We start from the raw sequence: 17,430 nt of genomic DNA on the forward strand, positions 1-17,430 counted from the left end.
ATATCTGCAAACAAAAAAAAAACCATAATTTATAATAAATTAGCACAGCAGTTGTTAGTGTAGCTCAGCTTTATTTTGCAATTCTCACACCTAAGCTCACAAGATGACACTTTTTCTGATAAGATAATCTTTATAAGGTAGTTCTGTGGGTGATTAAATCTGACAGATGCTAGTAAGATGGTGAAGTTCCGAAGTTCCGAGATATAACAGCAAATGCTTTAAAAAAAAATCTTATTAAAATAATATCTTATGATCTACCAATAGAAAGATCAGTTTCATAAAAGAATAAGTCAGTTACAATATTGTATTTCTGTGTCTAAAATAAAAATAAAATTATTTACTAATAAGCAAATAAATAAACTAATTATAGCAAAATAAACATAAGGCAAGGAGTATTTTTTAGACTAAAGAATTACTGTAAAATATTATCTTTCCCATCATTTCTTAGTGTTTACCGTCATTGCTGAGCCAAACAAAATAAAATGTTTCAGATAGGTACAGAAGCTAAAGAAATTGAATGTGTTTTTTCATAATATTTTGATACTCTATCTGTTCTTCAAAATTGCCTTGAATACCAGATCCTTCAAAGTAAACCTTCATCTTCTCTTAGGGCAATGATGATAATCAGATGACTGATGTTTCCAAAGGTATTCCAATCTGAAATCTGTTATGGTTTTGTTGTAGATTATATAATTCGATAAACCCCATTAATACTATGGCTTAATTTTGCAATGTGCCTTTGTTGTTTACATAGTCTTAGTCCTGGTTTCTTATTTCTAGCAGAAGAATTTCGAAACAGTAGCTCATTGTCCTTGCTTGTTTTTGATTACTTCAATTATGTCAGCTTTGCTAGAATGGGTTGATATTATAATCTGTTGAAGCACTATATTACAGCATGTGCTTTCTGACTTTCTTATCTAAATATCAGTTGCCTAATGTATGGAATTTATTTATAAATACCTGGAAGTTCCCTGAATTGAAATTAACATGCTGGGCCAGATTCTCTGGCTTCATTAGCAACCCCTCATACCAAGGCTGTGTTCATACAAGTGTGAAAATCAGAATTATCCTTCCAGGGTTTTCCTGGCCTGAACAAGTTCCTCATCGGAAACAGGCTATACTCATCCTAATATTCCAGTCATACCACCACAATCTATTCATTTTGCTTAATTCCATCTAGCATGGACAGGAAGAACTTGACCACCAAGCAGGGGAGAAATAGGTAAAGTCAAGGAGCTGGGCTGGACCCCCAGATGAGGAGCATCCTGAGTTATAGGTCATAATGAGGGGAGGAGACTGGAATGAAAAAAATCTTAAATAGTGCCCTGTATCTCATTAGACTGTATAACAGGGTGAAAAGTAGTGGTAAAATGATCTCTTGATCATGAGTCCATGATGACTTCTTACAGTTAAGTATTCAATAAATATTTATTACTTTCCCATATTTATCAGCCACCTTCCAGGCAGTTAAGTGGGGAACAAAAGAGACCAAGTCCCTATTCTTGGAGAGTTTTGTTTAGCATCATTATAGACATAAATATGTGACATAAAAATATGAAGAAAAACAGACTTCACATTTTTCAGCTCTTCCTACATGCCAGGCACTAAATTAAGAGGTTTATGCATATTGATTTAATCCTCACAAAAATTCATGTGGTTGGTAACTATTGTTACCCCCATTTTCTAGATAGGAAACAGTGGTCATTGCTGTGGGACCAGGAATGCATAAGTATCCTCAGAGAGCCGCAGTTATACCTTCTACTTGGGACAAAAAAAAAAGTGTCTCAAAATAGCAGATGATACAGGTTTTTTGGTGCAATGAATTTTCAAATAATCCTCATGCATTCTCTGTTTTCCCATTAAAGAAATTAAATGAATGATTCAAACTATGAGAATAGATGCCTAAAATCCATGGGACAGAAGCAATACTACAGTCCTGATAGGAATGCTGTTGAGATAAAGCCAAAGCACCACTAGGTCTCTAGGAGAAGTGTAACTTGGTACAGCTGTCTGATTCCTTTTATGAATGGATGGAAGTGATCAGGAATTAGAGCTGCAGGATGGACAATGACACTCATCCACAGCAGAACTAATAAAGTCAAACTCGGGTTTGACCTCAAAATTATATCAGCCATGAAAATTATTCCACTGTCCTCTGTCATGAGTAATTGAACTATATTTAATTTTAATCATTCAAATGTAAAAATAATAAAAACCACCAAAATAGTCTACAGTCAATTTTCTGATAAAAATTTGTTTTTTCCCCCATTTGTGATTTTAATGGCCTCCAGAAAGTTTTTTGGAACTAGGTGTTAATTAAAAATATGGAAATGGATTTATAGCACATTGCAGCACACAGTGGAAGGATAATCACAAGAGACTTGTTCACACAATCATACTCATTTTTCAATGTGCTTTTTAACTGTCTAGGTTATTGGTTGTTTTTCTACATGCCTGTTCCTAGGGGGAAAAAAAACAAACTATGATTCCAATGAAAATAGTAATTAAAATTACAACAAATAGGACAAATTGCTATTTGAGCAGGAACATGCAGTTTAGTCACCAAAAGCAAACTGATGCTCCTATATTTCCTGTTTACATGAATGAATTAAGTTCTCAGATTTCTCTACAAACCAGATGCTTTTTATATCTTGCTGTCTTAAAAAAAAAAAAATCAGTCCTCTCTGCCTTACTTTCATTGACTGACTGTGGAACAATGCACTGCAATGCTGTGAGGAACCAGTGAACAAATTCTCTTTCTGAATTTCCCAGATTCCTACTGTGCATCTATCATCTTACTTTCCCAAACCTCTATTTACTCACATAGAAACTGGAGAGAAATATTTTTTGGGGGGAGCATAAAGAGCCAGTGGAGTTCCATTTACTCCTAAGGACTAGGTGCATGAGCTTTGGAGTCAAATAGATCTGAGTTCAAGTTCTGACAGAATTCGTTGTTCTCTAGTTGTGTAACCTTGACCAAGTCACTTAACCTCTTTGAGCTTTAAGTTCTTCATTCAAAAAATGAGGTTGATAAAACCTCTCCTCACAATGCAGTATGAATTAAAGGACCTAATATTTATAATGCGCTTTCTAACTAGCCCAATGCCAAAATCAGAGTAGGTTCTGGTAAATACTGGTAAAAGTTGTTTTTATTTTGGGTTATTTTTTTCCCCATCATCAATGTTCATTTTCCTGGATGGAGGCAAGTGCTGCCACAAGTCGAATGGGTATCATTCACATTGTTTGGGGCTGGGGGTGCCAGAGGTAGAGGAGATGGCCCATGGGAAACAGTGTGGCCCCTGGATTACTCAGTGGTCATTGTGATGAAACAGACATCACGGAGATGCCCCCAAAATGCCGTGTGGTTGACTTAATGTTAGGGAAGAGGGAAAGGGAACAACTGAAGACAACCTCAGGGTTTTGAGTCCGGTCACCAAAAAGCTGCTGATGCCATTGAGAGCTAAGGAAATGGAGGAGGAGCAGGTTTGGAGAAGATAAGTAGAAATAGATGGACAAGCTTCAGCCTGTCTAAAATGTCAGTAAGCACTGGGTGTGTGATCCAAATATTCTTCCACACAACAAGAGAAAAATACTGTACCTGAGGATCTTCACTGGCCGGCAACTTTGAGTCTTGTTTGGAGAGGAAAAGCCACTTGAAATTTAGTAAATTAGGTTATAACATCTGTATTGAGACTAGAGAAGACTTAATCCAACCACCTAATTTTACAAGTAAAGATGCCACATCTCAGACATACTCTTTGTTGAGTGGCAGGGCCAAGCCAGGACTCCACACCATGTAAGGGGAAATAATTCAGATTTCTGAAACGTTCAGATCTGGAATAAGATACCATGTAAACTTTTCAGAGTTGTTGTTATTTTGGTTTGTTTGTTTTTAACTAAACTAGCATGGTTTACAGATTATAATGAAAGGTCTTTTTTGAGAAAATTTATTGCCGTATAAACCATTGTCTACAAAATCACTTTTGAAGTTGATTTCCAAGAATTCAGATTCCATGAAAAGCCTCAGAAGCTTAGGGTACCTAGAGCTGTTTCTTGTTTGGGAAGACATGACTCCTTTCAGGTCATTAAAATAATGACACCCCGTGTACATAATAAGGGGCTGCCGAAGGAAAAGGTGGGGTGCTTCCGGCACGAGCCCTGTTTCTAGAATGTCAGGCACACAAGAGTAACTGACAGCAGTTTCCTCTGAAGAAAGAAGATCCTGCCCTGCTGACCGAGGAAGAGTGCCTAATACCATAACAGAACCAGTTAGGGGAGATTTGAAAAAGGAGGGGGAGGGATGGGGGAGGGAGCTGAGCAGAGAGGGAAATATTTATAACTGTGACAACATGTTTCCTTGTAATAATTTATGAGCCTACTGGAGAAAAAGGAAACACACAAACTATGAGTAAAATATCCAAAATGTAAACATCATGCCTTCTGCAAATTTTCTTAAGTTAAAAATTAAGGTTGAGGTTGACTAAAGCAAATGCCTATATTTTCATGGTCTCTTATTTCCTTGATGCTAAGGGTTACCAACTGATTTACAACTTCCTGTGTTGTTTTTTAATCTATATTTGTCAGCACATTTTTAATGTCAGATTACTTAAAATAGACATCTTGGGTCTAAGAGGACAGGAATAATATTATGTTGACTTCTCTAAAGGTTTCATAGTACTTTACAAACATTCTCTTTTTGTCTAAAAAAGCTTTATATTTCTACATGAGTTTCAATATAGTTTTAAGGTTTTTTTTATTCTAACTGATGACTTCAGGACTGAAATGCAGTTCACTCAGTGTGCTTTGAAATTAAGTAAATTACATGTATACTTCATCCAAAAGGTTTCAGACTCCTCTTACTCAGGTAGTTTAAACTGTGAAAAATAACAGGGAAGCCCATGAAAAGAGAAAGACTGGAATCAAGTACTTAGGATTCTTCCATTGTAGTTTCTCTTTCAACCATTGGGACTTATTGGCTCATCTGATTTCTGCAAATTATAGAAACTTGTTCAAAAGGAATATTCTCAAATATAAAGGCTATGACATAGCTACATCTTCATATAAGCTATTTTAGAATGTAATTAAAATGCAACATATAAAATATAAATATAAATTTATATTTGACTAGAGGCCCAGTACACAAATTTGTGCACGGGAGGTCTGGCCAGCCCGGCCCCAATCGGCAGATCAGAGCTGGGCCTGTCCGGAGTAGGGGACAGTGGGAGGTTGGCCGGCTGGCCCGCCCCATCAGGGCCTGATCAGGGCCAGGCCAGCTGTGGGGAGGGGCTGTGGGTGGTTGGCAGGCCAGCCCCACCCCTGTTTGGTGTGAGGGGGCCAATTAGGGGTGGAGTTGGCTTGGGGGTTGGGACCACGGGCCGATTGGGGTGATGGGGCAGATCAGGGGTGGAGCCGGCCAAGCTGTGGATGGTGGGCTGGCTGGCCCTGCTCCCGAATGGGGTGGGCGGGGCGGGGGGGGGGGGCTAATCAGGGGCCAGCTGCCTGGGGGAGGGGCCACTGATAGTGGGCTGGCCAGCCCTGCCCCTGATCAGAGTGGGGGGCCAATCAGGAGCAAAGTTGGCTGGGGGGAGGGGCTGCAGGAGGTTGGTCAGCTGGCCCTGCCCCTATATGGGGTGGTGGAGGCTGATCAGGGGTGGGGCAACTGGGGGGAGGGGCCACGGGAGGTTGGCCTGTCAGCCCCCCACTCCCACCCCCATCGGCTGGTTCGCTGGCACAACTGGTTGGTTGGGTTGTTATGGCTTTCTGGTCACTGGTTTTATATATATTTTATTTATATATATATATATATAAATAAAATTTTATATATATATATATATATATATATATATATATATAAAATTCAAAACAGGTTTTCCACAAAGATAATAGCAAACTCATCTTTATTATTATAATTGACAGATACTGATACTTAATTTCTAATTCTTAAAACAAGAGAAAATTTAGAGTATTTCCTACTAATGTTTTAAATACTTTAAATATTTAAAACCTAAAATTTAAATAGAACACTCTAAATGAAACCAAACAAAAATTTATCCATGATTAGAACTATTTGAAATAGTTTACAACTGAGTTCAAGGATATGCCTTTTAGAGTATAATTTAGTAAGCTAAACAAATATACTCTGAGTGGCTTCTAAAAATATTTTTGAAAAGCATTAGTTGTTTTCTAAGTATTTATAATGGAACCTACCATACTTTCCGTCTCTCACACTGAGGAAGTTGGAGGATAAGGTCAATCTAAGAATAAAAAGTACAGTTTTGAATTTAGCAATTTCAAGATCTCTGGTATTTCAATTTTCAAAAGAAGGACTTGTTGAAAGTTTGCCCTCTATGCCCTAACTCTTTACTTTTGATGAAATTTGTTGAAGGAAATTTTTAAAAAATGAACTCAATCTGAGCAAACACAGACCACACTGGATTCTGAAAAACAAAAGATAAAAAGAAGAATAAATTGAGCTACGAAGGGGAAAGACGGATTTTCTCATTTAAAAGTTAGATGTAAACACTCTCCTTTTCTAAATAGGCGATTTGCCTTAGTCCTGACCATGCCACATAACTACCTAATTATGCCATGCTATCCAGGTCTCAGAGAAGTTGAGTCCACAGAATTCTTAAAATCAGATAGGACTGAATATATGTTTGATATTATCAAGACTGGCTGTGTGGAAATGGGTTGATAGCATGTCCTCATTAACAAATTCTTCTGAGGTCATTAGACTCCTTGGGCAATATTAATAATTACATATAGAAATAACATGGGCCAGTGTCCTCCGTGTGGCTACTCTAATCTGTTTTCCAATGCTAGCATTAGAGAGACGACCCTTTCAATAATAACAGTAATTATAATAACACACCTTTGGGTTTAATAATAGCTTCCCTTTGAAGAACTTCCATTATTTTCACCCACATTATCTAATTTGTGCTCGAAATAATTCGATGAAGTAGCCAGGTAGCAATTATCATTATCCTTCTTTTACAGATAAATAAACTGAGGCCTAGGGATTTTCTTAGCATCTGACAGTTAGGAAGAGAGCCAAGGATAAGCCTATAATGCAGTGGTCTATCTTCCAGATTATTACCATCTTTAGAAAATATCTGGGCATCTGAAGAACTGTTCTATCCCTTGGGAAATGTTTGCACAGGAGCCAGATCTTTCCCTTTTAAATTGCATTTACTTTAAGAAGGTACTCTTTTTCAAATTCATTTGAGAGGATTTTGTTTTCTTAGGTCATTAAGATAGGAGTACTCAGATTTCTTTTCAAATTGTGTTGGCCTGAAGCAGAAGTACGCTTGAAATACTGAAGATGTTTAAAATAATCTGGAATCAGTTTCTTTAATTATCTAACTTTAGTTTTTTAAATTCCAAGCCCAAGTTAAACAAGATCAAATCAAGACATATAAATAAAAATGGGCACGAGGTGTTAACTGGAGTGTCCTAGCCAGGTTGCAAATTGGTTTACTGTGGCCTGCCAACTTGAATTCCTCTCGCAGCTTCAGCTGGAAGGGGTAGTCTTCATTTCCTGTCCTAACTTGTACTGTGTTACCGTTCACTGTTTAGGTGATTAGCATGTGGATCTGATGGTCTCAATGCTCTATTAAGTTATAAATGTTCAAACTACCAGTATGCTGTGAGTAAAAATAGAAGTTGCTATTAGATGTCTATTCATACTCTGCAGAAGCCTGGCAACATTCTAAACCTTTTCAAAATGTAAATACTGCATATTAAGCATAGGAAAGAAAATTAATGTGCTGCATTTGCAAATTTATTTCCAAGTCAAAAATGCAAAGGGGGAGGAGGATCTCATAGCAGAATTGATATTCTACATTTACAGGATATATTAAGAGTTTGTAATGGCCTGAACACAAAAGAGAAACACTTTAGAAATGAATTTAGTTTCTCTGATAATCATAGCTTTTGAATTTACTCTCTTTTGATTTTAAATTTATGGCCTCAGTATGACATTAGCAGAGTTTATTGCATTTTGCAGGTGGCATTCATATGTTATTTTACGTGCAGTATATTGTGGGCAATGGGTTACCATTTTTTTGTTAAAATTTCCAGAACCACACAAGTTCTTCTTAATTAGACTTGCAAATTAGTAATGCCTTTCTCTTTGGGGGGAAAATACTTAAAACATTACAGGAATTTGTATGCCTTTTTTCCTTGTACTGGGAAAAGTTTGCAATAAAGTTTGCTACTTGAAACTTTGACATTTTTTAGTAAGTTCTGATTTACACATGAAGTCATCCTTTGATAATTCCAAACAAATGTCTTTTTCAAGCAAGCCAGTGTTTTGTATGTGTTCCTCTAGTTCCAAAGGGGTTTAACAGATTTATCTTGCTTTCTGCCACTTAAAACAATGGAAAGTTGTCATCTCAATTACATTTTTAATATTTTGAATAATTTATTAATTGACACCTTAATCATAGATTTCAGCAGTACAAACACTACCCACCGATCACCTGCACTTTCTCCAGAAAAAATAATAAATAAATAGCAATAAACAAAAAATAACAGAGAAACAATAAATCAGAGTTAATACTATTAATAATGTTATCACATAAAGTAGAAAAAGAAAGCATGAAGTAACATTTTTCAGATAAAATCCTTATAGTTCTTAGGCACAGTAAGATCTGAAAGCAGGCTTTAATTTGTATAGTATGTTTTTAAAACTAAACTGACCCTGTACTTAGTTCCAAGAGGGTTCAAAATTCTTATCATTGATTCCCATGATAGAGGTCCATTTCCTACTGAATATATAAATTCTTAAAAGATTTTTAGTGATATTGTTTGGCTTGTAAGTAAAGTTCTTGGATATTTTTTAAGCTACATAATGGTTGATAATGAAATTTTGTTCTTATAAGTATTAAATTATGCCAAAAAGCCACTTACTTTATATTCTTTAAATACCATAGCATGATTCAACTAAAGCTTGGAATGTAAACTGTCTTAAGTAACACTAATGAAATGTACACGTAATGAACAATATAACTAACTTAATTTTCATGTAACAGATAACATCTGGGGGAAATGTGTATTGGTAAGCTACATAAAACTAATTTTCTAGCGACCACATCTGTAGATGTTATTTATTGTATGTTCACTTAACAGTCGATTATTCAGTTTAGAAATCTATTCTCTTCTTTATTAGAGCTTTTAATGTACTCACCTTGGTTCAAATGGTCTGCTCATTATCTGAAAAAATATAAATGGCATTCACATGGAACAACATGATTGTTTTTATTATATCCATTTGTGTGCAAGCATTCAAAAATGGCAAGAGAAACACATTTATTGCTTTACATTCAAAGTAATATTTAGGGGGTATTTGAAAGTCAAGCAAAACCAATCATTTGGCCAAATGGATGTATGTGTATAATCAGAAACTCCTGAGTTTTAATCTCAGCATTAGGCCTCGGGCAAGTCACTTAAAGTCATTCCCTTTGTTTCTTGATCTGAAGATTATGGGTGCTATTCTCTTATAGAGAAAGGGAGGTTGCTAAATCAGGGTACCAAACAGGAGTGTTTTTTTAATAAACATACTTGATCCTTTTTCTGTTTTTTATTTTTCTAGATTTAAGAGGTAACATATTAGGCTTTTGAGGAAAAAAAATATGAGACAATTACAATTCTATAGGAATGTATAAAAATAGTTATAAAACTAGCTTTATTTAATTTGCTTCAACTATTCATAGACTGAGGAAATTATAACGTTCTTTCAGAAAATCTAACTTAATAAAGCTGACCATGTCTCCCTGTTTTAAATAGATTTTATTACAGAACCAGTGATGTTGTAAAACATGAGGTTTTGTTAAAAAAAAATACAAAGGCCTAATTGTATTTTTTTAAAAGAAAGTATTGCATCAGACGGTTTCATTTAAACATATTTGCTGGCTCTGTGCTCTCACCACAATTATTGATTCTAATTTTTCTTAAACTGTTTTTTTTTAAATGCCACTTAATGGGGAAAAAAATCACTGTGATGCTTCTGTAAACTGTATTTGACTATATACCTTCTTATAATTAGTTAAACAGCTTTGTATTTACCCTCATCTGAAGTTAGGATATGTTTTCCCTTATAGGACCTTACTAACACAGCCAAATGTAACTCTTCATGAAAAAGAAAAGTGTAAGATTAAAAAAAAATCTTTAAAGAAAAGTGTAGCTATGGTTTGGTTCCCTGATAGTAAAAACACCCTGAAGAAAAGAAATTACCCCTTCCCCCCCTCCAGCTTTGTGCACAAGGTAAATCAAGTGACTAGCTGTATTAGCTACACTCAAAGTCAAGTAGAAGAAAAGCTCAACTCTCTGTCAGAGCTCCAGGTTCTAGGGATAAATGGGAGCTTCATTCCACCAGAGAAATGATGTGGACCTGAGGAGCTCCAAGTTTCCAAGTGTGTGCCCAGTACACACACACCCCAGTGCCAAAGACCAGGAGCACTGGGTCATTGGCAGGTAGTTCAGATTAGCTTTCTAAAGAAATCCAAACCACAGGGAGGGCTGAGAGGGACAAAATGAGAGAGTTGAGCACAAATATCTGCTTACATTTAAGTGTATAATCTGATGGAAGATGGGGCACAGGTGGGCAGATGGTAGAATCTGCTAACAGGATGGAGAGGGAATAGGGACTCTATTGAGAACTTGCACCTCGAGGTGAGAGAGAATTAGCAGAAAGGCCTAGCCTGTATATGGAAGTGCATAGCAGTGGGACAGATATGCCACAGCAACAAATAAAAGGACATTTCAGCTTCATTAAAAGGACATACTTGTATCTTGCCCATTAGCTCAGCCTTATTTTCTCTAAGCCTGCAGGAAATTCAGTAACCTCCCTTCAATTCTTCCTCTCTTCTTATTTCAGTGTCTCGCCCACCACCACTCCCCCCATATTTCTATTTCTCAGCCTATATTAAAGTCTGTACCACTCGTCCTCTTCCCTGTCTCTGTATTCCCATGTGCTGCTTATTTATTTTACCTATAATGTTTCAGAGGACACTAAAATATGTTTAGCTGTTTCATTGTCCTAGTTTAGTAAAATAAAGAGCAATATAAAATGTAGGAGGATGAAAAAACAAGCGTGGTGGAAAAAGGTACAAATAATTTTGTAGGAAGCTGAAAATGCCTCCATTTAGGAAAAAAACTGGGGCTTATGAATGTGATGAGAGAAAAGAATCATTCTGATATGCTTTTTCTTGATGTTCTATTTTGATTAACATTTAGTCAACTTAAGATAAACAATCTGGAATGATGTCATCTAACAGAATAGAGATTAAGTGCTCAGTAACATCAGTAATTTCCAAGTATGGCAACATGATGACACATTCCAGTTTACTGAAAACTGAATAGGCCAAGAAGTTAGCACACCAGGGTTTAACTCCCAGACCTAGCAATTATTTGACTAAGCCAGTCATCTAATCTCTTGGTTTCCAATTCACTTGACTGTAAAGTTAGGACACTTCAGTCCTACTTTATATGTATACTAAGCAGCAACTTTCTATAAAATCAAATTAAAGTTAGAAATATGAATCCAATGTAAGATACATTGGTATGACCAAGCAATAACTTAGCCTCCAGTACATTTCAAAACCCATATAAGTAAAAATAAATAGTTATATTTAAGTGATGAAATATTATATAAGCTTATCTAAACTATTGTGAAATTAGAAATGAATATATAATGATTTTAGGGCTTTCCAGGCCTCAGGGGATGGTAATTATTTGGTGAATTTATGCATTTCCGGAGTATTGTCTTCAAACTTGTAAGGCTCACGGTCTGACTTTGTCAGCAAATAGGATAGCGTCATCTCAGGGCCACAAAAACAGGATCATGGAGCTTACTAGAACATCAACTTATTGATTTACAGTAAGGAATGTGATAAGCAAGAGAATCAGAGCACAAAAGTGGACATATCTTTATAGGTCATTTGAGAGATGGAAAGTCAAATTATAATCAAAATATTGGTTGTTCAACATAGAATCAGAACAAGAGAAACTAATAAAATGATTCAGATGTTTAATGAAATCAGTGCCCTCATCTCCTCTTTCTCTCTCCCGACTTTTTTTAAAATTTATTGATTTTTTTTTTTAGAGAGAGAGAAACAGAAGCATTAATTTGTTGGTCCACTTATGTATGCATTCATTGGTTGATTTTTGTATGTGCCCTGACTGGGGATCGAACCCACAACCTTGGCGTATCGGATGATGCTCTAACCAGCTGAGCTAACCAGCCAGGACTTAAATTGACATTTTATTTCCTGTTTCTTCATTTCTACTGTTGACCAACCATGATCCCCCTTCCTCTGTTTGATACACTCTTGCTATAGAATTATTAAATGCTCACAGTGAAATTTTGCCTTGCCCTCTGTGCTCTTGGTTGATTTTGCAAGCATCTCTGATTTACTGTGTGCTGGCTTTATACAGAAACCTAGAGCCTTTAGCAAGTTCTTGATGGCCATTTCACTATGGCCTGCAAGAACAACTATATCTCGCTGAGTAACGTCTATCACAATCAGGATGTTATTGAGTGTTTTAAGCATCTAACCCTCTGCCAAACCTTGAGAAGAAATACAGGGGATCTAAACCATGGTCTCTGCATACAGAGAGCTTGTAAGCAGGAGGAAGGAGATACTGACACATGAACAATGAAAGCTCAGAGAAGTACAAAATGAAGTCCTAAACCACATAGGATGGAAAGAGATTTAGACAGTGGGTAGAACAAAATGCTAATTATCAGATGCAGAACTGAAATTGTAAATTGTGGTTACACACAAAAGGCTTTATCGTAATACAGCTCTTTTCTTCCCCTCCAGCAAATGGTAGAGGTCGTCAAGTCTTCAGGCGGCCTTTTCCCCAACCCTCTAGAAGAAGGAATCTCATTTGATATTTACTCAACATTCATTGAGCCACCCCCAACAATGGATACAGAAATGAAGGTATGTTTTTTTTTTGTCTCTTAATTCAACCTATCTCAGCATGAGACTTTCTAAGAGTGAGAGGAAAGGAAGCAAATATTCTTCCATTTTTCTCTCCCTTGTGACTTTCCCCAGCTAAATATAAATATTTGTTTTACCATTGATTCGCAGGTGGGCCAGCTGAGATTGGTTCAGGAATTTTAATCTTTTCCACCCCATCATCTTCCCCAGTTTCCACCTTCACTTTCTCAAAGTAAGCACGGTTAGCACCATGACTTGATCTGTCATGATGCTCATAATGAAAATGCAGGATGATGTCAAATTGCAGTCTCCTGGCAGATTGACATCACTCCTGGTAGCAAATGACCCAGAAGTTTGAGGCTCCATATAAATCCCCGAATGCTCTAGATATCACCTGAACATTGTTTACTTTCCATATTCTAGATATTGGATCAAGAACAAGTCTCAGTGGAGTCCCAGCCAGCAGCCAGCACTTCAGAGACAGATGCTTTAGCTGGTCTCACCATTGAAGATATAAAATCCGTGCTTGCCCAAGTCACAGATGACATCCTAATCGGCATTCAGGTGCTCAGCCTTGATAATGTGCTTGCTTACTTCATTACTGGTTAATTAGCCAACCTCATCCTTAATGTCTGTAAGCACTACCTACACTCAGCTAGCAAGAGCATCGCTTATGATGGAAGAGTTCAATTTAACATCTCCACATAACTCTCAGTTGAGTCATCTGAGACTCAATAAGATCACAAAATAACTTCGCCAACAGCACATAGTGTAGTGAGTGTTATCAGTTTGAAAAATCATTCAGCATCGAAACCCAAAAAATAACATGGTAAAGAGTTGGTGCCTTGTCATAACAAAATCGCTCATGCGAGAGTAATTAGAGTACATTGCTAAAAGCAGTAAACACTGAAGATCACAGCATAATTCTCAGCTAAGTTTTCTCACCAAATTTCTAAAAGAAGTTTTCAAGTCTTTGAACTCCTCAAATAGTTTGCTCCTTTTCACATCGCACTAATAGCTACACAGTTTATACCAATGGATGCATGAAAACGGTGCTGGCAACAGCCAGCTCAACAGCAATTGCCAATGATGGATCAGTCGGCTTAGCTTTATGCTTAATTTTTTTTTTCCCATCCAAAAAAGCACATTTCTACCTCTACACAAAGACTTGCATCATTGCCCAGGCAAAATGATTAAATAAGTGAATTGCATATTTTGAGAGGATTTATAATTTCTTGTGGAAATGACTGTGAATCAATAAGACAGTCTACTGCATGTTTAAAATATTAATGCATCGTAGGGAAAGATTTAGTTGATATCTGAGCATGAGACTGTATATAAAAAGCACACTGTATTAACAACTAATTTAGAAAGGGCAAAAGATTAGCTTGGCATAAGCATACCTTGTTACTGTTTAATCATCAAATGTTAATGCACTATTTACATGAACGTTTAATGATTTGATGCCAACAGAATCAGCCAAAGTTCTTGGCTTAATAAAGAGTATTTAGTGTTTACCAGAAATAGTGGAAGAACACGTTTTACACAAAGCTGTATTGTTAACCCCATGAATGTAATAACTGGTTATTGTGTGGAAGGGCAGAGTGCAGTTGAATCAAGCTGAGTTCAGAACATATCTCCTTTTTAGAAGTGATAACATTTCATCTAAATATAGTTTATGTATAATCATGGCCCTGGGCTCCTTTGCGATCCTGTGGCTCTGAAATTATTGCCGAGGAACTACTAGACAGTAATAGAATTGTTCGCAGGCCCGAAAAATTGAAAACATCTTTACCAAGGCCATATTCCATATAGTGAGTGTGCTTTTAAATATTTATTGATTTTTTTTAATATTAGAGTCTGCAGTATTTATAACACTACTCTGTAAACAAAATAACATGATTGTCCATTGGCCTGCAGTGATCCTTAACTGGGCTTGGAAGTTCAGTAGTTGGGTCATCTAAATAGTATAATTAGACATAGAGAGAATCTGGACCAGAGGAGAAGGTGCTACGATCATTTCCATATTAAGTGGATTCAGGGATTAGCCTGGGCCAAATTACTGCCAACTTTTCAATAAAATGACATGATGATGTGGATTTATGCAATGCTTCAAGATAGTAAATCCTTTTATGTATTTTCTACCAATTATTCTAGTAAACTCTAGGCAAATTAGACAGGCACTTCTCTGACAAATAAATTAAAAAAGGAGACGGCAGGAAAACTGAGTCATTTGTCCAGAGTTTCCAAGGTCAGAAGCTGATGAAAGACTCTGAATGGGAGTTGTGAACTGGGTCCTAGTTTGAATTCCAGAGCTATCCACAAAAACCACATAACCTCTAATATCACGACCAGACTACTTTGGATTTTAATACTCCAGTGGTGTGGCACTTTTTCAGTGTTTGCCCTTGTGTCTTGGTCTGATTCCAAGTTGGGTAATTACTCTCTACTTACCTAAATTTCTCCCCCTGTTTTAGATGGTAAGTTATTTTCCAATTCAAAAACCTACCTCCCAGTGTCCCGGCTCTTAAAACTGCCGCATCTCTGTTCAAAGGTAGCCACATGCCAGTGGCCAGTGTGTGTAGGCCTGAATACACTGGCCTGCTGTAGAAACATTTACTGAATTATTAATTGTAAACTGCTAAAAATTTTCCAATAGTTTTTCTTCTCATTTACTTTAAAAATCATATAATTATTATATTTTTTGGAGGAAAAGGCAGTAGAGAAATCATGTTTTAAGTACAATTTTTTTCAGAGCTCCTTCTCTAGTGTGGTTATAGGCATATTTTACTTCCTGTAATTCAGAAATTTCTGAAAATGTGTGAATCCTTAAATTTTGTACATTAATTCACTTACTTTCCCATTGACTCACTTTATAGTTTTAGAGATTTATTAAGAATGAAGAAAAAAAAAAAGAATGAAGTTATCTTGGCCTGGAGATGTTAATTAAAATTATACTGAATAGAGCAAACATTTAAGGTTATATAGTTTAGTTATTTTAATTTTAAAGATACATTGAAAATGAAATTATTTTGGCCCCATATTGTATAATAAAAAATTATACCCAATGGAGCAAACTTTAATATATTTAAAGAATTACATTTCAGAGAAATATGAATGCTAACACTAAATTCTTGCTGTTAAATGTTGGCTGTTGGCTCAGTCTAAGCAACAGGGTAAAATAAAGTGAAAACCTTGAGGGAAGTTTGCCATCTTGGGACTATAGAGATTTTTAGGTCAACTTGAATTTCCAGGTTAGAAAACCCGAGTGAGATCACCTCAAGGAAGTGATCACTGAGAGGCTACTGAACCAGAGCATATGTTTCCCATTCTTCCGGAAAGGAAACAGAGCATACCCAAGCCTAGTGGGTGTGGGGTAGCTTGTCTGTTCAGCAAGGTTCTAAGGAATAACCAGGAGAGATGGTAGACCAGTGATTCCCAAAGTGAGCGCTACTGCCCCCTGGTGGGCGCTGCAGCGATCCAGGGGGGCGGTGATGGCCACATGTGCATTTGGGGGCATATATCTTTCTGTTTAATTGCTATTAAAATTTTAAAAAAATTAATTTCCAGGGGGCGCTGAGTAATATTTTTTCTGGAAAAGGGGTGGTAGGCCAAATAAGTTTGGGAACCACTGTGGTAGACCAACGACAACCTGTTTTTGACCAGACAAGGAGTCTTTCGTCCGGCTCTGTTGGTTGTGCCTGAACTGAAGTCTGATCACCACAGTGGTGATCTTAAACGTAACTCCCCTCTGTCAGTACACCACTCTGTGAGGTGTGCACCTTACCTCCAGGAATCTTTTCCCCAAAGCCCACACTTATGTAGATGAATTCTGTTTCAGTGAAATACCAGAAAGGTCTCCAGGTTAATGTGAAAAAACCTTGGTAAGACAGTGAAACAGAAGCTGGTACATGATAGTACATCTATCCTTAGTTGAAAAGAAATGAGATTATTGATGGGCATAGAACACATTATATCATCCACTGCTTAATGGCAGAGATACATTCTGAGAAATGCATCATTAGGTAATATTATTGTGCAAACATCAGGAAGTATACTTAACATCAAACATCATGGAGCCTACATCACCAAGGCTATGTGATGTAGCCTATTGCTCTTAGGCTACAAGCCTATACAACATGTTACTGTGCAAAACAACACAAGATTAAATTAAGTACAAGGGAGAATGATGCAATCAAGAAACACAGTAATCATGAGATGTATGAGGCCACTGCCTGTGAAACAAAACATTTTTTATAAGTAGAAAGAGAACACTCTAAAATAATAACGAAAAGGGTTGTATATTAAATATATAAACTAGTAACATAGTTGTTAATTATCATTATCAAGTAGTATGCACTGTACATTATTGTATGTGCTATATCCTATATAATAAAAGGCTAATATGCAAATCAACTGAAAAGTGGAACAACTCGTCGCTATGATGTGCACTGACCACCAGGGGGCAGATGCTCAATGCAGG

The 17,430-nt window shown here is 36.6% G+C and overlaps 1 protein-coding gene across 1 annotated transcript in view; it reads left to right on the forward strand.

The window, feature by feature from the left end:
* The window catches only part of CABCOCO1 (ciliary associated calcium binding coiled-coil 1), a 113,827-nt gene that overhangs the window by 92,117 nt on the left and 4,280 nt on the right, over window positions 1-17,430 (forward strand). Inside the window, exons 6-7 of the mRNA XM_070431908.1 lie at window positions 12,825-12,947; window positions 13,371-13,511. Coding sequence (XP_070288009.1) covers window positions 12,825-12,947; window positions 13,371-13,511 — 264 coding nt within the window. The remainder of the gene's footprint in view (window positions 1-12,824; window positions 12,948-13,370; window positions 13,512-17,430) is intronic.

The sequence above is a fragment of the Myotis yumanensis genome, unplaced genomic scaffold, assembly GCF_028538775.1.
Source record: "Myotis yumanensis isolate MYYU_CA2020_CCGP unplaced genomic scaffold, mMyoYum1.0.hap1 SCAF_13, whole genome shotgun sequence".
In the NCBI taxonomy this organism is placed as follows: domain Eukaryota; kingdom Metazoa; phylum Chordata; class Mammalia; order Chiroptera; family Vespertilionidae; genus Myotis; species Myotis yumanensis.